We start from the raw sequence: 21,132 nt of genomic DNA, 5'->3' as shown, positions 1-21,132 counted from the left end.
CTTGAACCTGCCAGAGGGGAGACTGAGATGAGCTCTTAGGCAGAAGCTCTTCCCTGTGAGGGTGCTGAGGCGCTGGCACAGGGTGCCCAGAGAAGCTGTGGCTGCCCCATCCCTGGCAGTGTTCAAGGCCAGGTTGGACACAGGGGCTTGGAGCAAGCTGCTCTATGGAAGGGGTCCCTGGCCGTGGCAGGGATTGGAACTGGAGGAGCTTTAAGGTCTCTTCAACCCAAACCAGGCTGGGATTCTATGACAGGGGTTCCCAAATCTCCAACCCTTCCCCACAGCCCCCCTGAGGCCGCTCTTTTGGGGCAGGGGATGTTACAAAGGGAGTTTTGCTTTTCCCCACAGCTCCGGGATGGACAAATCCAAACCCCCCGTTCTGCCCGGACTCGTTTCTGTTTATTTTTGCCTTTTTAATACCAGAACCCTCATCGGAGGGAGACGTTTGGGGGCGGGGGGGGGGGGGGTTGCCGGCACCCCAGCTTTGACGTGCAGCCCTGGTGACTCAAGCCTGCGTCAGGGGCTGCGTGTCCCTCATCACTTATTGCTTCCTATTTTCAATTGCTTTTCCTTTCAGTGCTTTCTGTCCATTGGGGAGCCCATCGGAGTTACCTCCCCTCCGGCGAACGGCAGCGGGGCCGGGCCGAGCCCAGCGCGCATCCGCCGAGCGGTGGCAGCGGAGGGCGGGTTGGGAGAAGGGGGGGGAAAGGGAAAGCGGCCGCCGGCTCCCCCCCCCCCCCAGCAGCAGCAGCCTCCGGTCTCCCCGCAGCCGCCCATCCCCGCAGGCTCCGGTCCCCTCGGGCAGCGTCTCCTCCTCCTCCTCGGGGGCAGCGATTCCGCGCAGCACCGGGACCCAGGTACCGGCCCCGCCGCCTCCTTTCCTCATCGAGGGCAGGAACCGCATCAATTTCTCCCGAGAATCTGCTCCGTTTCCTCCAGGATCTGCTCAGTTTCTCCCGGGAACGGCTCGGTTTCACCCCCCCCGGGAGCCGCCGGGCACCCGCAGCACCCCGAGGTAAGGATGCTCCTCCCGAGGGTCTCCGGTCCCACCGAGCCCTGCCGGCTCTGTCCGCGCCCCCCCCACCGCTGCCCCTTGCTGGGGGGAGATGCTAAGGGACGGGCTGGGGAGGGGGTTGGCAGTGGGGGGGACACCCAGGTGTGAAGGCATCGAGGGCTGTGGGGGGACATTAAGAGGCTGCAAATGGCTTGAGCCACCCCGGAGAGGCCGGGGTGGGGACCACAGGGGATGGCACTGGCTGCCCTACTGGGGTTGGTGGGGGCTCACCCCCTTTGAGCCTGAGGATGGGTGGAAATGCAGCTTCCAGGTTGACCTTGACAATAACATTGGGAGAGGAGAAAGCGTTTGTTTGCGATGAATATTTCATCCCTGGCCCCCCAAGTGCTAGGGGGGGAGGGTTTATTTTCCCCTTCATTTCTATGCTGCTCCCTGAATGCAGGTGTCTGGTTCTGAGATGGAAAAATGGGGTCTGGGGTCCTGGTTACTGGTACATTTCTCACTACTGGGTGTGGGGAGTCCTTATTCTCCTGTATTGCATTGCGGTAGGTGCGTGTTTTGGGCTGGCGTCTTGGTCAGAGGTAGATTTACATCATTCTGGGGCTATGGGGCTTAAACCAGCTGAGAAATCTGCTCCCAGCTCTTTGGAAAGGACTTGGAAGGTGAAATCTTGCTTCTTGGATCATACCTTGTGCCTGAGGCACCTGGGCTTTGAATCCAGCAGGAGCTGATGCAACTATTTCTGGTCTTGGTAGGAAAAATACCCCCAAAACGCCACAGCAGCGGAGTTATTCTTGGCAGGGCATAGAGTTTCTTGTGAATATTCCTCTGGAGGTGTCAGGACTAGGTCAAGGAACCTGGATGCTGCTTTGATGACAGCTCAGCTGCTTGGAAGGGCAGGGAAATGTGGGTCTGCGCTGCCCTCTGGGATGAATCGGAGGCGGCTGTGGAAGTCGATAGGAACAGAAGGGTTTGGTTTAAATCGGGAGTGACTCCCCTGGAGTTCTCCCCGAGCTGGAGTCACGAGGATGAAACTCACCCTCGATCAGGTGCTGCTCGATGCACACGCAGAGCAAACCATTGCCTTGGCAGGAGCCGCTCTGGTTTTACCCCATCCTTGGGTCTCTTTGGACTTGTTTGTTTACAACCGTAGCAGCAGCCTCATGAATTACCAGAGGGAGAAGCAAGAGCTCGAAAAGGGCTCTGGGTCCCACCCTGTTTGCTGCCTTTTAGGGTAAACCTGGCCTGGGGTTGGGTTCAGTCGCTAGCGTTCAGCTGGAGAGGGTGAGCTAAGAGGGATCTAACTGGGAAAAGATCATCTGGGGAGCCCTGGAGTGCTCATATGACGGCTGTCATGCTATTGCAGCTGATGGGGGTTTTCATGCTACTAAATGAGTCACGGGAGGAGAGCAGATTCACCGGATCAATGTGCTCATACACTTCGTGACAAGCCCAAGAGCTGGCTCCCCCTCCTCCGGTGCTGTTGTGTCTGTCTCATGACCCAGCAGCAAAACTGCTCTTCCCAAAGGTCTTTTTTGGCACGTATTGAAGGGGAGAGTTGTTGTAATGTCACAGCATCCCATGGAGCATCACCCCCCTGGAGCTGGGAGCGTGTGGTGCCACCTCTACTTGTCTTTATGGGAGCTGGGGGGTTATTTATAACATCTGGGTGCTTTCACCGGTGAAAGCCACTTGAGTAGGTGTAAGACAGAAGCGGAGGCAGCTCTGATTCATCAGCCAATGTGAACCACTCCTGTGTCACGATGCTAAAACAGACCTGGGTGTTTGCATGGGAAGGACACAGCCAAGAGCATCTCCAGCACCACCGCGTGCGTGGCACTGAGCTGCTCTTGGTCCCACACCATCGGGAGCTTGGTTCCAGCAAAGCTTCTTATGGGTGCTCCTTTCCCCCGGCACCCTGGGCTCTCCCATCAGGTCACCCTGACCCTCATCAAGGGCTGTGCCTCTCCATGGGTGGGTGCTGGGGGGGGAGCACCCCAGGGTGCAGCTCCGTTGGTGGGATTGAGTCACAGCGTGTCATCCCTGGGGGCGGTGAGGGCCTGCTGCTGATTAACAGGGTTCGCTTGGAGAAAGGGAGAAGCCCCACTGAGCGCAGATGGCAAAACCCTTCCCTGTGGAGCCAGAGAGGATGAGCAGGGAGGAGCAAGCCCCAGCATGGAACAGATTGAAGATGGAGGCATCTTGGACCGGCCTTGGCTTGGGGAAGAGGGGGTTTCATGGCGGTGGCTGCAGGAAGGTCCTTGGAACAGGGCTGGGGGGATCGGAGCTGCGATGCTTGGGGCAAAAATCTCTGCTCATGGCTTGGAAGTGGAGTTTGGATGCTGCTGAGAGGGTCCTGCCCTTGGTTTCTTGCAGCCTCTAGGAGTGGGGTACATCCCAAGGGACCTGCTCTGCCAGGGTGATCCTTGTCCCATCCCGAAGGCATTCAAGACTGCAAGGAGCAGCAGGTATGGGCCTGGAGCTGGTTTTCTGTTTTGTTCTCAAAGGCAGGTTGTGCACCCAGGGTCCTTCTCTTTGCTGCTTGGATTTGCAGAGTATGGAGGGATACAGGAGGGATGCATGTTCCTTCCCTCCACCTCCCCTTCCCTGGCTTCCTGGGTGACCTTGGATCCATCCCTTTCCCTTCCCATCTGCAGCAAGCAGCCTGTTCCTGTGTGCAAGCCTTCCCTGTCCCTGTGGGTGTTAGGAGGATGTGGAGCTGTGAATGGATGCTCAGGTCTCCCAGCCCAAACCTGACAGTGGCCTCCCAGCTCCTGGAGGCCCTCTTTGCCTCTCTCTGGCCCTTTGCACTTCCCTCCCTTCCCTGCTCTGTGACCTTGATGGAGCGAGGATGCTTTTCAAGGAGCATCTTCCCCCTCTCCTTTAGGAGCTGCGGGGGATTTGCCTGGGAGCTGAGTGCAGCAGAGTCACAGCTCAAGGAGAGGTGGTGGGGTAGGGAGGCACCAGCAGAGAGTCCCCATGGTTTCAGTGTTAACTGTGAATACACCCAGTCTCAGCCTGTGTTTCTTCCTGCCTCAGTTTCCCCTTTATGGACTCAAACAGGGTGTAAGTGTAGAAGCTGGATATAGGAGAGGAGAAATCTGCCCCTGTGCCCATCCTTCAGACCCAGGGCATGTTGGTGGCTGCTCTCCTTGGAGGCTGCTGTCCGTCCCCATGCCCTCCCTGCCTGCCTCTGCACTCCCAGGCCTGCCTGAAAGCATTGCTGACATGTTTCCAGCCTCCTTTATTGCTCCCCAGCCACCTTCCCAAGAAAGCAAGGACAAGCTGAGGCAGGACACATGGCTTGGAGCATCGCTGCTCTGCTGAATCCTGCGTGATGCTGCAGGCAGGGCTGGGAGATGTGATACCCTCAGCTCCCAGAGCTCTCCACTCATCCCAAACAGCAGCCTGTCCCCAGTGGGTGCTTCCATCTCCAGTTGGAGTCGACTGGAGCCACAGGGTAAGGATTAAACCTCCTGCATGTAGCAGAGCTTCTCCTTCTCTGCCCCTTCCCTCGGTGGGCTGAATCCAGCCTGTACCACGTGCCTTGGACCCGCTGCAGTGGTGTAAGCGCAAAGGGGCACCGCGATTGAGGGTTGGCTCTGAAAGACTCGAATCTGTCTTCTAAAGAGGAAGGAAAAAGGCACATGGAAGAGAATTCAGGTCACGAAGGCGAAGGAACGGAGCTGAATCTCCATCTGGCAGTGCCAGGGGTTTGCTAGCTCTGCCCAGCGCAGCGAGCTCCTGCTCGTCAGCTGAGCCGCCGCTTCCTCGCAGGGTGGATGTTATTTTTGGCAGATGAATTCCTGATCCGGTTCCCTTCCCAATGGAAGCAAGGAGTGGAAATACCTCTCCCGGGTGGATCCAGACCCTGCTTTCCCATCTGAGGGCTGCCGAGCTTGCGGGTGATGCAGGATGCTGGGGAACGCTGACCTCGCTGCTCCCAGGATCGGGTCTCTGTGCCGTGTGTGCCAGTGGCTTTGTGCTGGTGTTGCCTGGGCTCCTGCCACAGTTATTCCCTGCCCTAGTTGAGTTTGGATGCCTCTCCCACGGGGAGGAAGGCTTGTACCTTTGCTGTCCCAATGCCTACAGAGCCCTTGCTCCACCCCAGGAGAGCAGCCAAGCATCCCAAATCCTTTGGGAATGTTGCTGTCATAGGTGTCCTCCAAGGTGCTGAGAGCCCCTGGGGCTTTGGAGGTGCTTGAAGAAACCTTCTCCTCAGGGACCTGCTGCCTCTCAGCTCCTAAGGATGCTAGGGGGACCTAAACTGAGGATGGGGATAGGTGGGGGTCCAGGAAGACGTGCTTTGGGGTCCATCCTGACCCCAGTGCGCTGGCCTGGCTCAGCATCCCTGGAGCTGGGCATCTCCAGGCTTTGCTCTAAGGGGTTGAGCTGGTCCAGTTTAGGTTCCCCTTCCATGGGGCTCTGGGGCTCAGGGGCTCAGCCAGAAGATCCCAGGTTTTCTAGGCTCTATCCTTAGTATAAAGAGAGATTTTAGCCCCAGAGGCTGAGTCCTCCTGAAGCTCTGAGTTGCCTTTGCTCCGAAGGAGCTGAAGTGGCTGCTGAGCAGCCAGGGAGCACCAACCAGCTCGTGGGTGACTGAGCCAGGTCTGCACCAATCCATAGAGAGCCTGCTTCAAAATCGATGGAAATCCCAGTGATTTCCTGGCAGCTGGATGAGGCCCTTCCCTCCCCTCTGTGTCTGTGTCCATCCTGGCTGAGGATGCTCCAGCCACGTGCCGGTAATTGCCACGATTGAGCTGTGAGTGCTTTATATGAATGAGCCCTTGTTAGGAAATTAAACATTGCTGGCCCAGGCTTGAAGGAGTAATTCAAGCGGCTTCTCCGGAGGAGCCGGATCCAGGGAAGATGCGGAGCCGACACCGTTGCCTGGCAACGGATGCAGCCGACGGCCAAAAATAGCTTTTTTAATAGGAACAGGGCCTGGCAAAGGGGGAACTTTCGTCAGGGGTGAAATAACACCAAGGTGAAGGCGAGGGAGGGTGAGGATTCCCACTGCCGACGCTTTGCTTCCCTCCCGCTCCGGGTTGGGAGCGCTGTGCGCTGGTTGGGAATGAGCTTTGCTGCCCAGGCTGAACCTGCTGCTCTGAAATGGGCTGAATTGGGTCTAAAAGATGGATGTTGGGCCAAAGGGAAGAAGAGCTGGGATGGCTGTGGGAAATCATGGGAGAGTTGTACCTTGGCTCAGCAGAGGGGCCAGCGGGAGGTCCGTCCTGCATCACCCATCCTGTATCATCCACCCTGGTAGCCATCGGCTACCTGCTGAGGCTTGGCTGCTCCAAGCACTGTGCTGGTGGGTTATATGACCTCTGAGATGCCACCTGGGTCTTGTATAGCTCTGAACTGAATGGTAAAGCCCTCAAGGTGAGGTGATGCTACAGCCCCATTGGGCTGGGACAGGGCCCTCAGCACATCACCGTCACCCTTCCAGGGGACAGTGACCAGCCTGGTGTCCTCTGGAAAGGGAGGACAGAGGGAAGAAGCAAGCGTGGCCCTTTGGGAGAGCCACTTCTCCAAGACGTGGGGTTTCTGGTGGGGTTTCTTGTGTTTCCTCCTCCCCAGCTGGCGAAGCACCATGGTCCCTGCTCGGGATGGAGCAGTCACTCACCCCCAGTCCTCCCAGTATGGAGAGGAAGCCCCAATGGAAATGTGTGACCCACCACACACATCCGCTCCTCACCCACGCTCCCTCCCTGGGTCCTAAATTTACCCTGCCTGTGCTCATCCCAGCTCTGCACCCATGGGAACTGGTGCCATCGGTTTGGGGAATGAGGTGGGGTGGGTGAACTGGTGTGAACTGGTGTAACCACACGGATGCCGCAGGCCTGGGGCTGGTACGGCTCTCCCTGGCCTGTGACCAAGGCTGGGAAGGTGGAGGAGCCGGGATGAGTGATGGCTTTGCCTTGGCAGCTGCTGTTTTGCAGACGTTATCTGCTGTAAAGCTGCCTGGGAAGATTTAGCTGCAGATTCCCAGGCTTTTAAGTCACTCCTGATAAGGTCCAGGGACAGAGATACAGCCTGGGTGTTTGTCACCAGCCCGGGAGTGCTTCCAGGCTGCTGTGGGGCTGAACTTGGGCTCTGCCTATGGGCCAGGAGGGGAGGGACCAGTGCTGGATGTGGTGTCAGCCCTTGTGGGGGATCAGCTGCTGGTCCAGGGTTGTTAGAGAGGAAAAGAGGCATCACAGTGATGTGGCCGGTTCCATCACTCACCACCAGCCCCTGCAGCCAAGGGAAATGCCCTCCTGTGGGTTGCAGGAGGTTCTTGTCCATGCATGTTGAATCAAGGGGGTGCTCCTGGTGCATCAGCCATGAAGAAGGTGGTCCTTAGCATCCCCCAGTTCAAAGGGAGGTCCTCAAGGTATGGGGGTGATGAAGCCCTACCAGCAAGGCAAAACCATCTCACTCTCTCTCACCCCCTTCCCCATCCAGGTCCTGCTGATGAAGAGGAGGTGAGGCCCGAGCTGTAGCTCACCCGGGTGCCATTCCCTGTGGGAAGTTCCTCTTCTCCCCTCGCCCCATCCCGCCCCTTGGGGCCGCGTGGAGCCATCCCGATGCCGAAGAACAGCAAAGTGACGCAGCGGGAGCACAGCAGCGAGCATGTCACCGAGTCAGTGGCCGACCTGCTGGCCCATGAGGAGCCCGTGGACTACAAACGCAGCGTCCTCAACGTGACGGGGGAGACCTGGGACAAGCAGAAGGATGGGGATGAGGAGCTGGATGCGGAGAACCGGCCGGCGTGGAACAGCAAGCTGCAGTACATCCTGGCGCAGATCGGCTACTCCGTGGGGCTGGGCAACGTCTGGCGCTTCCCCTACCTCTGCCAGAAGAATGGAGGAGGTGGGAGATGGGCTCAGCCTTTGGGAAGGGGATATGGCTCAGTCCTGCCTTGCTGCTCATCAGGGTGGGCATCCTGGGGCTTATTTGGGCTCTGTTGTGGGGTTTGGGGGCTCTGAAGAAGGAAGCGGGCAGCCAGGGGCGTTGAGCATTCATCAGTTCAGGGATGCAGTCTTTTCCTGAAGGATTTCCACCCACCCATTCCAAAGTCAAGGGGAATCTCAGCCTGGAGCCAGGATTTCTTCCTGCAGCCCCCAATTCCTGCTGGGGCAATTTGGAAACTGGGGTTAAAGGGACTCTTCATTAGGGACTGTAGTGACAGGACAAGGGCTAACGGGTTCAAACTTAAATGGGGGGAGTTTAGATTGGATCTAAGGAAGAAGTTCTTTACTGTGAGGGTGGTGAGGCACTGGAATGGGTTGCCCAGGGAAGTTGTGAATGCTCCAACCCTGGCAGTGTTCAAGGCCAGGCTGAACAGAGCCTTGGGTGCAATGGTTTAGTGTGAGGTGTCCCTGCCCATGGCAGGGGGTTGGAACTGGATGAGCTTAAGGTCCTTTCCAACCCAAACTATTCTATTATTCTATGAAAATAAAGCAGGAAGGAGAAGTCCCACCCCTGCCCTATGTCCTGAAGCCACGTTGTGGAGCCTCCAGCACTTTCCCAAGCCCTCCTTCCAGCCACCCCATCCTCCCATCCCACCCCATGCCCCCTCCTTGAGCAGGAGCAGCCCAGAGGGCCAGGTCTCTCCCAGCCATGCTGAGACCTGACCCCCTTCATGACACTGATGGGTTGCTCTTCATCACTCCAAACCCAGCCCTCGGCCTTTTCAGTGGGGAGAAGCAGCCTCAGTCAAATAGCATTGAATAAGGCCAGGGCCAGCCCACCTTCCCCCTTTTCCCCTTGCACTTCCCTCATCCCCGGTGCCGCATCATTTGATGTGCCCCAGCCTGGGAGCCTGCAGTGCTCTCAATAATTAAAACATCTCTGGTGTCATCTTCAGGATGAGTCATTCTCCCAAAGGAAAACCTGTCCAGTCAGCACTTCCCACCCCAGGGCTGCTCCTACCCCCATTCCCTCCCTTCCCGGTTGGCATGGAGCTGCGGTCAGCTCCTGCATCCCAGCATCACCCCAGCCACTGGCACGCGGCTCCCAGTGCCCTCAGTTGGGGTTGCTGGGTGGCCTGGAGGAGGTTGGAGGCAGGGCCTGGGGTAAATTCAGGCCTGGGATAGATGGATGTGCTCCAATGGATTCATTACACAGCTCCCTGCATCGCCCAAGCAGGTTTTCCTGACTCAATGAGCTTAGGAGGCAGCTCAGCCCCAGAGCTGGAGCTCCAGAGTCCTGCTGCTCCGTAAGCACTTAGCCCAGCCGTGCCTCAGTTTCCCCACTGGCAGAGCAGTGGAATTGGTGCTTACACCGAGGTTGCTGGTGTTCCCAGGCTGGAGTCATCCTGGTGGATTTGCTGTCCTCATCGCGGGAGCGTTAAGCAAGTGTTTTTAGACAGAAGGGTGGATGTGATGGGAAGTGGGGAAGGGGAATTGACCGTGCAAGAGGCCTGAGACCTGCTGCAGCGGAGGAGATGGGAAGAGATTGTGACACGGAGCTGGAGTTGGGAGCAGGTCTTCAAAAAGGCTTTACAAACAGCACCCACCATTGCCCCTGGTTTACACATAGAGAATCACAGAGTGGGCTGGGAGGGAAAGGACCTTAAAGCTCATCCAGTCCAGCCCCTGCCACACCAGCCACCACCACCATCACCACATCCCAGGGCTGCTCAGCACATCCAGAAGCGTCTGCCCATCACTGCCCAGCTCCCTCATCCATCAGCCTGGCACCAGCCTCACAGGACAGGAGCCAAGAGGGTTAAATATTGTGGGAAGAGAAGGCAGAAAATCAGTGTCTGCCCCATGGGGATAACACCCGGCTAAAAGGGAAAGCTCAGGAAAGCTCAGCAATCTGCTGCTCAAGCCAGTTCTCTGTGCCTCAGTTTCCCCATTTATCAATCTACCTACACCTGAAAGAGCAAACAAGAAACCCGGAGAGGACAAGGGGAACAGCCTTAACCTGCCAGAGAGGATACTGAGATGAGCCAACAGGCAGAAGCTCTTCCAACCCAGCCCATTCCATGATTCTCTCAATCCCAACCCGCTGGCTCAGGATGCTATTGCAGTGCCCCTGCTCGGAGCAGCATCATCTGCCACAGGTCCTGCGCGGAGCTGGGGGTGGTGGCTGTCACTGGGGCATAAATCCAGCTGGGAATTTGCCCAATGCAGCCAGGGGCCCTCATGTGCCCGTGGATCACCTGCTGGTCGTGAGCTCCTGAGCCCGTTCCTCCGCTCCTGGCAGGAGCTGGAGCAATCCATCAGCCGGGCGCTGCAGCGTGAGTCATTGCAGCCTTTACGGTCATCGGGTTCTGCTTCGGGAGCTGCTAATTCCCCTTCAGCCTCCTCAATTAGGCAGAGATGAATTCTGCTCCTACCAGGGCACCTCGCTCCGTGCTGGTGGCACCGGGATGCTGCTGCTGGGAATGTGGGGTGTCTATGGGGGGATATGTTGATGCTGAGGGCTCGGCTGTGCTCTGACACGTGTGTGCCAGCAGGACCTGGGTGAACAGGGAGTGCTCCCTGCCCGTGTATCCAGGACGGTCGGGACCATGTGCACATCTCCATGGGCTGGCTCATGGAGGTGTCTCCTTGTGTGGGAGGTGATGTGTATGCACGGATCCAGTGTCTTTAGGTGTGTTGGGGTTTATTCCGCACAGGCTCATGCTGGCAGGGGATGTTGCACACATGCACAAGCGTTCGCTCCACTCCATGGCTGAGTTCTCCTGCCCAAGCACTGATCTGCATTCCCACATCCATTGCAAATGAACCGATGGACCAGGCAGAGCCTGCCTCTCCATCCCTGGCTGCACGAGAGCAGGCAGAGGTGGGTCCATGCTGAGCTTTCTCCCCCCTGCCAGGTGCCTACCTGGTCCCATACCTGGTCCTGCTCATCATCATCGGGCTCCCCCTCTTCTTCCTGGAGCTGGCAGTGGGGCAGCGGATCCGCCGGGGCAGCATCGGCGTCTGGAATTACATCTGCCCGCGCCTGGGAGGCATTGGCTATGCCAGCTGCCTGGTGAGCGCACCCATGGGTGCCTTTGGACCCCTACCTCAGGGAGGTTCTGCTGCAAAGCTTGGGAGGGGAGCCTGGAAGCAAACCTTGAGGGGCCCCATGTGGAGGTTTGAGAGGTCAAAGGGAGGTTTTCCAGTTCCATTCCTGGGTTTAGGGCTGGTTTGGAAATGGGCCCTGGGTCCCCATCCAGCCAGAGGTGTGCTGGGGGCAGTGTCAGTGAGCTGTGATTTGATACCATGTCCTTGTTCCTCCTCCAAGGTGTGTTTCTTTGTCGGTCTCTATTACAATGTCATCATCGGCTGGAGCATCTTCTACTTCTTCAAGTCCTTCCAGTACCCTCTGCCCTGGAGCGAGTGTCCCATCGTGAAGAACGGCTCCGTGGCTGGTAAGGGATGGCAGCTGGCAGTGGGGGAGCAGTCCCCAAAGCAGGGAGCTGTGGGACACTGGGGACACCCAACGCAAGTCACAGGTTGGGCACACTGGAGGTCGAGATGTCTCCTGGGTCATTGGGTACCCTTTGGTCCAGCTGCCTTGATCATTTGGAGATGTTTTCTTTGGGCTGGATGAGCCTTCCCCCCCCCCCCCCCCCTTGGGGTCTGTCCCCACTGATGGGGTTTGATGAGTTTGGGGATTCAGAGCTTGGGTTTCCAGGTTGCCCCAGTGCTTGGAGATGGGATCTGACCCAGGATCCTGGAGGGAGGCAGCAAGAGCTAGGCAGGGCTCACCTGGCTGCTCCATCAGAGCCTGACCGAGATGCTGATGGAGCTAATGGTGTTTAATAGCATCTGAGCATCTCCTTGGGACACTCTGGGACGTTTTATAGCACATGCAAATGTCTCTCCCTGTATTTAATGTCTCATTTGGGCTTTATGGCCCATCCCCTCCTTTTCCTGCTAACAATGAGCCCCGTGAATTCCTGTCCCCCTCTGGCCAGCTCCAGCAGGTCTTCTAGCTGGTGTTCATCCCCTAAGAGATGATGGTGACTCTCCCCCATGCCTATGCTTGGTTGCAGTTGTGGAGACCGAATGCGAGAGGAGCTCGGCCACCACCTACTTCTGGTACCGGGAGACCCTGGACATCTCCAACTCCATCTCGGAGAGCGGGGGGCTCAACTGGAAGATGACCCTGTGCCTGCTGGTGGCCTGGAGCCTTGTTGGCTTGGCCATGATCAAGGGCATCCAGTCCTCAGGGAAGGTGGGTATGGGTGGCCACCTGAGCCTGGCTGGCCTCTGTCCTCAAGGCAGAAACCTCCTGCCTGGACCACAGTGTCCTGCCCTGAGCTCGGTGGCTGGGCAATGCTGTGTCCCTTGGGATGCTCACACCCCTTCCAGAGTTGGGGCTTTCTCTGAGGGGATCCAGAACAAGATAAGAAGAGGGTGTAGGGAAGAGGCTCAGTCCAGCTGACACTTCCAGCCACATCAGGGTAACCAAGTCAGCTGCCCAGCCCCTGCATGGAGGGCCATCAGCTCTCTGATCCCCACCCTAGGATGCTCCTAGGATGGAGGGGTGAGATCTGAGCCCTCCTTTGCATCAGGAGCACCGAGTCTCTGCGCAGAAGCAGGGCAGGGAGGAGCAGAAGATGCTGTTGGCCTGCAGAGGCCACCGATGTTTCAAGCAAGGCTGTGTAAGCAGTGGGGTGGGATGCAGAAGGGTACGGTCTCCTGGGACACTTGAGCATCCCTGTCTCCAGATGTGCTCTGCAAAACACCTGGTGTGTTAGCAGGTAGCAGAGGGCAAGGAGACCCCTGCCCTGCGACCCTGAGAGCAGAGGGATGTAGTGAGCTGCGGAAGCAGGACCACAGCAGCAGGTTTTCCCTGGCCACAGTAAAGTCCCATCTGCATCTGCCCATCATGCCAGGAAGCAGGAACATGCCTGGAACCCGCAGCCCTGGGGGAAGGGGATGGGGGCGTAGAGCTCTCCTTCCCTTGTGCATTCTGGGCACCAGCAGTTTGTGTTACAGGGCGTTCCTGAGCCAACACCAACATCTGCACGTTCAGCAGCCCCAGGAGATGAAGTGTCTCCAAGCACAGTGCAAATCCACTTGAGCTTCAGCACTTATAGAATCAGAATCAACCAGGTTGGAAAAGACCATTAAGCTTATCAAGTCCAACCATTGCCCAGCAATGCCAAGGCTACTACTAACCCATGTCACTGAGGGCCTTGTGTACATGGTGTGTGAACACTTGCAGGGATGGTGACTGCAGCCCTGCCCCGGTAACATCCTGCACTGGGGAGCTCCACAGCTTAACCCTGCCCTGCCTGAGGAGCAGACCTCGTTTTGGGGAGGGCAAACCCCTGTTGTGCTGTCCTTGGGTTGGATGGGAGGTGGTGAGATCATGCCCATGTTGCATCCCTCTTGCCGTAGGTGATGTACTTCAGCTCACTCTTCCCCTACGTGGTGCTGGTTTGCTTCTTGGTGCGGGGACTTCTGCTGCGCGGGGCAGTGGATGGGATCATGCACATGTTCACACCCAAGGTGAGAGCCCCCAAGCCCAGCAGACCCTAAGCAGGTTCTCCTGGCTGGTCACAGCCCTATTTCCACCCCTAAACCCAGAGGTCCTGATATGGCATCGGGATGTGCCAGCAGCACCCTAAACACAGGGTATGGCCAGGACAGCCCAGAACCTTGTGAACTCCCTACCCTGGGGCTGCTTTGAGCCTCAGCATCACTCCTGTCACTTTTAGGTGCCCAGATGCCAGGGTGGGGACATGGGGGTGGCCCAAGGTGGCCTATTAAAGACTTCATGGGAAGATGCTGGCTGGCAGCAAACCCTCTGTTGGTGGCATCATTAACCAGCTAATTAATGAATCAAGCAGCGATGTTGATGAATGATCTCAGCTGGTGTTAGAGTCTCTTAGAAGATATTAATGACGATCTCGTGGCGTATGGTGCTCAAAGGCCTCCAGCCCTGGCTCGCAGGAGAGGGGGGGATGTGGTTTGGGAGGTTAAACAAACCCAGCAGCCAAGATGTTTGATTTCAAGTGCTCCCTTCTCTGGAGGCAGGAGATGTCCAGGGGAGGATGGAGAACCACCACTGGGTGACACGTGGAGCCCTTAGGTGGGGGGACAGGGACACCAGCGCCCCAGGGCTGCTGGGTGGTCCACTGGGAAGCTGTAGAGCTTTGCACTGGAAGGTTGGACATCCAGCTTGGGCTCTGGGGCAGATGGAGCACCCAAAGACATGGTCAGATCAGACTTTCCCCTGCCCACCTCCATGCCTCAGTTCCCCCCTCTGTGGGAAAGAGGAAAAGGACCTACAAGAGCTGGGTAATGCAAGACCTGAACGGGGCAGATCAAAGCATGCCCATGGCTGCTCCCAAACCAACCTGTTAATTCAGCTCTGGCTCCACTGGGATGAGTTGTGGGGCCACCGAGCCACTTAACAACTTCTTCCTATGTCTTCCTTCCAAGCTGGACAAGATGCTGGACCCCCAGGTGTGGCGGGAGGCAGCTACACAGGTTTTCTTTGCCTTGGGGCTGGGCTTTGGGGGAGTCATCGCCTTCTCCAGCTACAACAAGCAGGACAACAACTGCCACTTTGATGCCACCCTTGTCTCCTTCATCAACTTCTTCACGTCCGTCCTGGCCACCCTGGTTGTGTTTGCTGTGCTGGGCTTCAAGGCCAACATCATGAATGAGAAATGTGTGGTGGAGTAAGATTTGATGCTTTTCTGTTTGGGGTGGGCAGGTCTTTGCTAGTGGTGGTGGTGGGTCTGGAGGCAATAGAGTACGTGCTCTGGAGCTGGGTGATGCTGTGTTTTGGGGGACACAAATTCCTGATGGTCAAGACTTGGATCTCCAGAGGTGTCGCTGAGGGAGTTGGGTATTCAGCTCCTCCAGTCTAAAATCCAGCCCTAAAATGGGCTCTTAGTCTGCACACTGAGGGTAAATCCAACATGTCTGGTCACACCACCCGGCTTATCCTCCGGTTCCTGCACATCATAGGGTCCACTTGTCTGCAAGGGGAAGGGACCTGCTGAGCTGTGCCTAGAAGCAGCTGGAGGAAGGTGACTTTATGCACTCCGTGTTATCCTTAGACACTGAGCTGCATCCATAAAACATCTGGGCCATGCAGTGTGGAGCCCCAGGGCAGGAGGTAAACCTGAGAAGGAAGCACAGGGAACCCATTCCCTGGTGGGCTTCCATCTGCATCCTCTGTCACGTGGCCTAAAGCGCTGTTTACCTACAATAGAGGTCCTCTGACCAACACATGGGTTACACGACCCAGGGAGGTTCATCCTGCCTGGAGCAAAGGGCTTGCCATGGTCAGGCCCCATCCTCTACCCTGGGAGAAATGGGACATCCCTGGTGACCAGGCTCCTCTCTCCCTTAGGAACGCTGAGAAGATCTTGGGCTACCTGAACACCAACGTGCTGAGCCATGACCTCATCCCACCCCACGTGAACTTCTCCCACCTCACAGCCAAAGACTACAATGAGATGTACAGGGTGATCATGACCGTGAAAGAGGCGCACTTCAAAGAGCTGGGCTTGGACCCCTGCCTCTTGGAGGATGAACTCAACAAGGTACCTGGTGGGACTCTTGGGAGGACCCGGAGGTCACCTTCCCCATTGGCTCTCCCTGGTGGGAGCTGCTCCACTTGTGTCACTCCTGGCACATGGATTGGGAAAAAGTATTTTTAGGGACCCTCCAGGGATGGGGATTCCCTGTGGTCTTGCCCAGCACACAGCAGTCCTTCCTGGGGTGGGGAAAAGCACTGTCCATAGCAAGTCTAGGAAGGTCATCACCGCTTCCAGGCTTGGATCCAGACTGGATTTTTCTTTCCTTGAAGAATCCTAGAATCCCAGGTTGGAAGGACCTCAAGGGTCATCTGGTCCAACCTTTCAAGGCAAAGCATGACCCAGCCCCCTGTGCAGCCAGAGCGTGGTTCAGTGAGGCATGCAGGGGCTTGCAGGCTGACCTGGGCATGTTCCTTCTCATCCTCTGGTCCTCTCTCCCCCTGAACAGTCGGTGCAAGGAACTGGCCTGGCCTTCATTGCCTTCACAGAAGCCATGACCCACTTCCCAGCCTCACCTTTTTGGTCCGTGATGTTCTTCCTGATGCTGATAAACCTGGGGTTGGGCAGCATGATCGGGACCATGTCAGGCATCACGACGCCCATCATCGACACCTTCAAGGTGCGGAAGGAAGTGTTCACAGGTGAGGTCTTTTCTCCTGCAACCTCCTTGGGAAGGGGCGGAGGGTCCCTGTTGTCCTGGGGAGTAACTCCAGGGGAGCGTGGACATCATGGCCATGTAACTGGACCCTGCTAATGCAGGGGATGCACCTTGTGGTGGAGGCATTGCCTCCCCTTGGGATGCTCTGACCGTGCCTGGTTGTTTCCCACAGTTGGCTCCTGCATCTTCGCCTTCGTGGTGGGACTGATCTTCGTGCAGCGCTCTGGGAATTACTTTGTCACCATGTTCGATGATTACTCAGCCACGCTGCCGCTCACGGTCGTGGTCATCCTGGAGAACATCGCCGTGGCCTGGATTTACGGCACCAAGAAGTAAGACATTTGTGCAACACGAATACTCTTGCTGTAACTCTTGGCTTTCATACAGGTGCTGTTAACACCTGCCTTTCAAAACCCTCCTTCCAGCTCTTTTCCATACGATTTCTTCCCCAAGAGGCCAGCTCTGATGGAGCAAATACTCCAGGAGAGGAGTATAGGCAGGCATTTGGTTCACCTTGATTCTCTTGTCCTGCCCTAAGTGTAGCCCAGCCCCAGGAGCAAGTCCTTCTACTGGGTATCTGCTGTTGGTTATAGCGCTCTATCAGTTGCAATTACCCTTTTATTTGAGGTTTCCAGGTCCCTCTGGAAAGAGACCTTGTTCCCTTTAGTGCCTGCTCTTGCTGCCCATGAGTTGGCCAGGGCAAAGGGGGCTCTGGCTAATGTTCAAATGGCCTTTTCCTTAGGAGGTTTCCAACCAATCCTGCAGGCTTGATGGACACTGGGATGCTTGTCTGGATCAGCTGCGTTTTTCCTCAGGCTCTACCTTGAGCATAATTTACAATGGGGGCTCCTGGGAGGGAGTCTCTTACTTGTAGGTGGGGAGTGCCATGGTTTCATCTCTTCTTCTCGGCAGGTTCATGCAGGAGCTGACGGAAATGCTGGGTTTCCGGCCCTACCAGTTCTACTACTACACCTGGAAGTACGTCTCTCCCATCTGCATGGCCGTGCTCATGACCGCCAGCATCATCCAGCTGGGAGTCAGTCCCCCGGGCTACAGTGCGTGGATCAAAGAGGAGGTGAGCACAGATCCCTTCCCCACCGTCACCTCCCACTGTGGTCCAGGCTGAGCAGGGAGCAGCTGAGAGTTGCAGAGCACCCTGCTCATAGAATCATAGAATGGGTTGGGTTGGGAAGGACCTTGATCTCATCCACTTCCAACTCCTGCCACAGGCAGGGACACCTTCCATAGAGCAGCTTGCTCCAAGCCCCTGTGTCCAACCTGGCCTTGAACACTGCCAGGGATGGGGCAGCCACAGCTTCTCTGGGCACCCTGTGCCAGCGCCTCAGCACCCTCACAATAAGGAACTTCACTGCTCTGCTCATTTCTCCTCTCCTCTCCTGCTGGGAGACATCCTGCCTGTGGCCACTCATCCTCTGCAAGCCATCAGGTTTGTCCACATTGCCCAGAAGCCTTCAGCCAGCTCTGACGTGAGAGCTTGGCGTTGGTTGGCTTCCACAGCTACACGCTGTGTGCAGGACCATGGCCTTTCCCTTGATTTGAACCCACCTTCTGACAGCTTCACGTTGTGCCCCTGAGGAGGAAGAGTGGCAGCAGGAATTGCCTAGAGACGGTGTGCATCCCCTTTGCTGTAACAGCCCCTTGACACTGGTGTTTGTCTCTTCCAGGCTGCAGAGAAGTTCCTTTTCTACCCAACCTGGGCCATGGCCATCCTCATCTCTCTGATCATCCTGGCATCCCTCCCTCTGCCCCTGGTCTTCATCCTCCGGCAGTTCCACCTCGTGTCGGACGGCTCCAATGCCCTCTCTGTCACCTACAAGAAGGGCCGGATGATGAAGGACATCTCCAATTTGGAAGACAATGATGAGACCCGCTTCATCCTGAGCAAAGTGCCCAGCGAGACCCCGTCCCCCATGCCCACACACCGCTCCTACCTGGGTCCTGGGAGCAATTCCCCCATGGAAATGAGCAGTGCCCCCAATGGACGATATGGGAGCGGGTACATGCTGGCCAGCACCCCGGAATCCGAACTGTGATGGTTGCCTGTGGACCACCCCCACCGGGAGAGGAGGTCACTGGGGAGTGGATCCTGGCTGTCCAGGCAACAGGAAAATTACTAAGGAAGATGAAGAAACCCCTCTTAAAATCGTAACCAAAAGCAGCCATTTCTCGGATGACATCAGGAAGAAGGGATTGCGGGAGGGGCAGGACTCCTCCAACAACCCTGGGTGGAAAGGCAGGATCTCCCCGAGCCTTCGGGGATGGGAGGAGGAACAAGAGATGCTGCGATACCTTTCCAAGAGTTGTTCTCAATGCAGCTCAAACCTGAAGCAAAGAAGCTCTTTTCTAAGCAGCTGATGGTTGGAAAAAGGACCTGGAGGCAGGTGGAAAGCCAGCACACTTCCTCCTGTCACCCAGCGCTCTTCCCTCCCACTCTGTTGTCCTTTAGCTGGGAGGAGTCATGGCCTTATTCCAACGAGCACAATTACCCATCGATGTTCGGAGCACAAAAAGGTGCTGTTGTCGTCACCATCGTTGTTGTTGTTGTATCTCCTGTAGGTTTTTATAGCTGTGGACACACCTAAATAACCCCCACATTTTGACCACGGTTGCCAGGGAGCAGCACGGGGCTGGCTGAGACATTGCAAGGTGTGAGACAGTGGATGGTGGATCCTTGGTATCTGTTGTGTTGCCACCAGCATGGGGACAGTGTCTGTGGGTTGTTGTGGGCCATGGAGGTGTCACATCCATGGGGTGCTCCATGCCTGGGCAGTTATTGTGCTGAGTGGCAGAAGGACCTCGAAGTGAGGGTGATTGAGATGGGCGAGTGTGTGGGGTCTGGATGGGGTTCCCATGATGGGGGTCAGGAATGCTCTCTTGGAGTTACTCCTGACATGTGGGATGCTCTGCTGAACCAACCCCCTGCCATGGTGAGCCTCTCCTCCTGCCACATTCTTTAGATGTCCCAGAGGGACAAGCAGGGAAGCATCCAGCTTCTCCAGGGGCATCCAGTGCTACCACAGGTTTAGCTCTCAGGAAACCACCTCCTGACTTACCTCCCTTGCACCCACCAGTGCAGTGACCCGGGCAGGGATTAGCTCTGGGCACGTCCTCATTTCTCATAGCTTCAAGCCAGGAGGTCTCTAACACCTCCTGTGGCACTTCCACAGGAGCCCACCAGCCTTCAGGTGGGGGTAACCAGCTCTTGGGGGCAGCAGGCATCTGCTGAGCAGCAGTTACTGGGAACCAGTGCCAGGTCCTGGTGTCCCCGCTAGCTCTCGATCCAGGCTGGTGAGCCCTTGTTAGAGCCCAGGGGCTTCTATCATCCCCGTCCACATTGCCTGGGGACCAGACTGATGGGACCTTATGTTGGTTTTCCACAGGCTCTCTAGGGAAGGTTGGGATCTCCCAGCTCCGAGTCTCTCCCACGGCGCCTGAGGGTCATTTCCTTGAATCCTACATGTAGCCAAGCATTGCTGTCAAGTATTAAGTGGCATCTTCCTTCTTTCCCAAACGGGACAGGAGAGCAGCAGCTTGTTTGCCCCCTCTCTCCTCTCAGCGTGTTACTATGGCCTCCAAAAGCTGAGGGAACTCCTCATCCTTGGTTCTGCTGGGCTTAGGTCATGCATGATGGTGTTTCAAGCCAGTCTGAAGGCCAAGTTTGTGGGTGCTTGCCCATGAGCCCTTTACTCCTCTGCTTTCGTGTCAATGGGTTTTACTCCACCATGTTTCTCCTTTTGGCTGGGAGGTGAAGTCAGAAGGTACCTTCTCTTGCCACCCCTGAGGCCAGGAGGTCCCCTCAATGACGTTTCTTTTGTGGGTTGTGATCCTTTACAACTCTTCTCCATGGGCTTGGCTGGGGACCCTAAGACTCTTCCTGGACAATTAGCTCAGGCCCTTCGTTAACCATTTGCCATGGGGAAAATGGAGACACGGCCTGAGCCAAAGCAGCTCAGTCTTTGATGGCTCTGAGAAGCGCCAGCCCTGTGGGGGCTCTCCTGTAGTGGTCCCCTCTTCACCATCCCCGCTGCTGCCTTTCTCCTCCCCCTGCCCATGCAAAGGGACATCAAACATAGTCTCTGACCGGGAGAAGCACAAACCCTGTGGCATTTCCCCATCATTAGGCAGGATGTTCCCTCCCATCTCTTACTTCTCCCTCAGTCCCCACTTTCCTTTGCCCAACCAGACAGAGGATGAGCCAAATCGTTGCCCAAAGTCACCTTCCCAATACCCCTAAGCGCGGGGCTGGATTCCTACCACAGCTCCCATGGAGTTCACAGAGCAGGACACCAAAGGGCTTAGTCCCATCTGCTCCCATGGCGTGATGCTCCTCAGACCCTCGGAGGAAGGATCCAGCCTTCCATCTCTCCCATCACCATTCCCAAGCCAGCCAGGGAGGCGTTCGCTTTTCCCCCCTCTTCTTGCAGCGTCAGTAAGAGGCAATGTCAGTAAGAAGGTAACAACAGAAGCTCTATTATATAGATACATGAGGCATATACAGAGAGAGGAGATGGAATCATAACCTAGAGAGTCTCTATTTCTATTGTATATTTATTCTGTAAATGTTACTGTAAATGCTGTTAAATGACAAAACATATCCCAAAGTGGCCCGTGACCTATTTCCAGTCCCAGTGCTGTACAGATCCATTCTCATTGTATATTGGGACCTATTTCTACCTTTTGATTTCTCATGTGTGGCTCTTCCTTCCCCCTCCCCTTAGCCCAGGGCATCCATCAGCCCTGGGGCATCCAGCAGAGAGGAGGAGGAGGAGGAGAAGGGATGACACCTTCCTTTTTATCTGTGGCAATACTGTATTCCTTCGTGGCACTTGCTCGGTGTTGGACGCGGGTTGTGGGGTGGGGGGGGGTGTGTTACAAGTGGAAGTGATCCGTGTCGTTGCCGTGTGAGCGTGCGCGTGTTGGTCCGTAGATGCCGTGTGTGTGTCC

At 56.5% G+C, this 21,132-nt stretch overlaps 1 protein-coding gene across 3 annotated transcripts; it reads left to right on the top strand.

The window, feature by feature from the left end:
• Positions 1–756: 756 nt before the first annotated feature.
• SLC6A17 (solute carrier family 6 member 17) lies at positions 757–20,869 on the top strand. Of its 3 annotated transcripts, none has more exons than XM_062625674.1 (12): positions 757–857; positions 7,466–7,873; positions 10,833–10,990; positions 11,246–11,372; positions 12,000–12,181; positions 13,354–13,464; positions 14,401–14,642; positions 15,323–15,515; positions 15,958–16,150; positions 16,340–16,499; positions 17,080–17,242; positions 17,853–20,869. In XM_062625674.1, exons 2-12 carry the CDS (start codon positions 7,588–7,590, stop codon positions 18,219–18,221), a joined length of 2,184 nt encoding a protein of 727 aa, XP_062481658.1. In that variant the 5' UTR covers positions 757–857; positions 7,466–7,587; the 3' UTR covers positions 18,222–20,869. The 3 variants fall into 3 exon arrangements, with proteins under 3 accessions (XP_062481658.1, XP_062481659.1, XP_062481660.1); XM_062625675.1 differs by having other exon boundaries at positions 757–1,015; XM_062625676.1 differs by lacking the exon at positions 757–857 and adding an exon at positions 3,377–3,483.
• Positions 20,870–21,132: the final 263 nt, after the last annotated feature.

Source organism: Pezoporus occidentalis, unplaced genomic scaffold (assembly GCF_034315485.1).
Source record: "Pezoporus occidentalis ecotype Australia unplaced genomic scaffold, CSIRO_AGI_Poc_V1 ctg280, whole genome shotgun sequence".
Classification (NCBI taxonomy): Eukaryota; Metazoa; Chordata; class Aves; order Psittaciformes; family Psittacidae; genus Pezoporus; species Pezoporus occidentalis.
Note: the sequence above shows the minus strand (reverse complement) of the source record. Positions and strands in the feature narration are given on the sequence as shown.

Bases quoted from the DNA above. Each gene is read 5' to 3' on its own strand.
- SLC6A17 (XM_062625674.1), top strand. From the start codon at position 7,588: ATGCCGAAGAACAGCAAAGTGACGCAGCGGGAGCACAGCAGCGAGCAT. The intron at 7,874-10,832 runs GTGGGAGATGGG...CCCCCCTGCCAG, and splicing joins CTGCCAGAAGAATGGAGGAG to GTGCCTACCTGGTCCCATAC. The intron at 16,500-17,079 runs GTAAGACATTTG...TCTTCTCGGCAG, and splicing joins TGGATTTACGGCACCAAGAA to GTTCATGCAGGAGCTGACGG.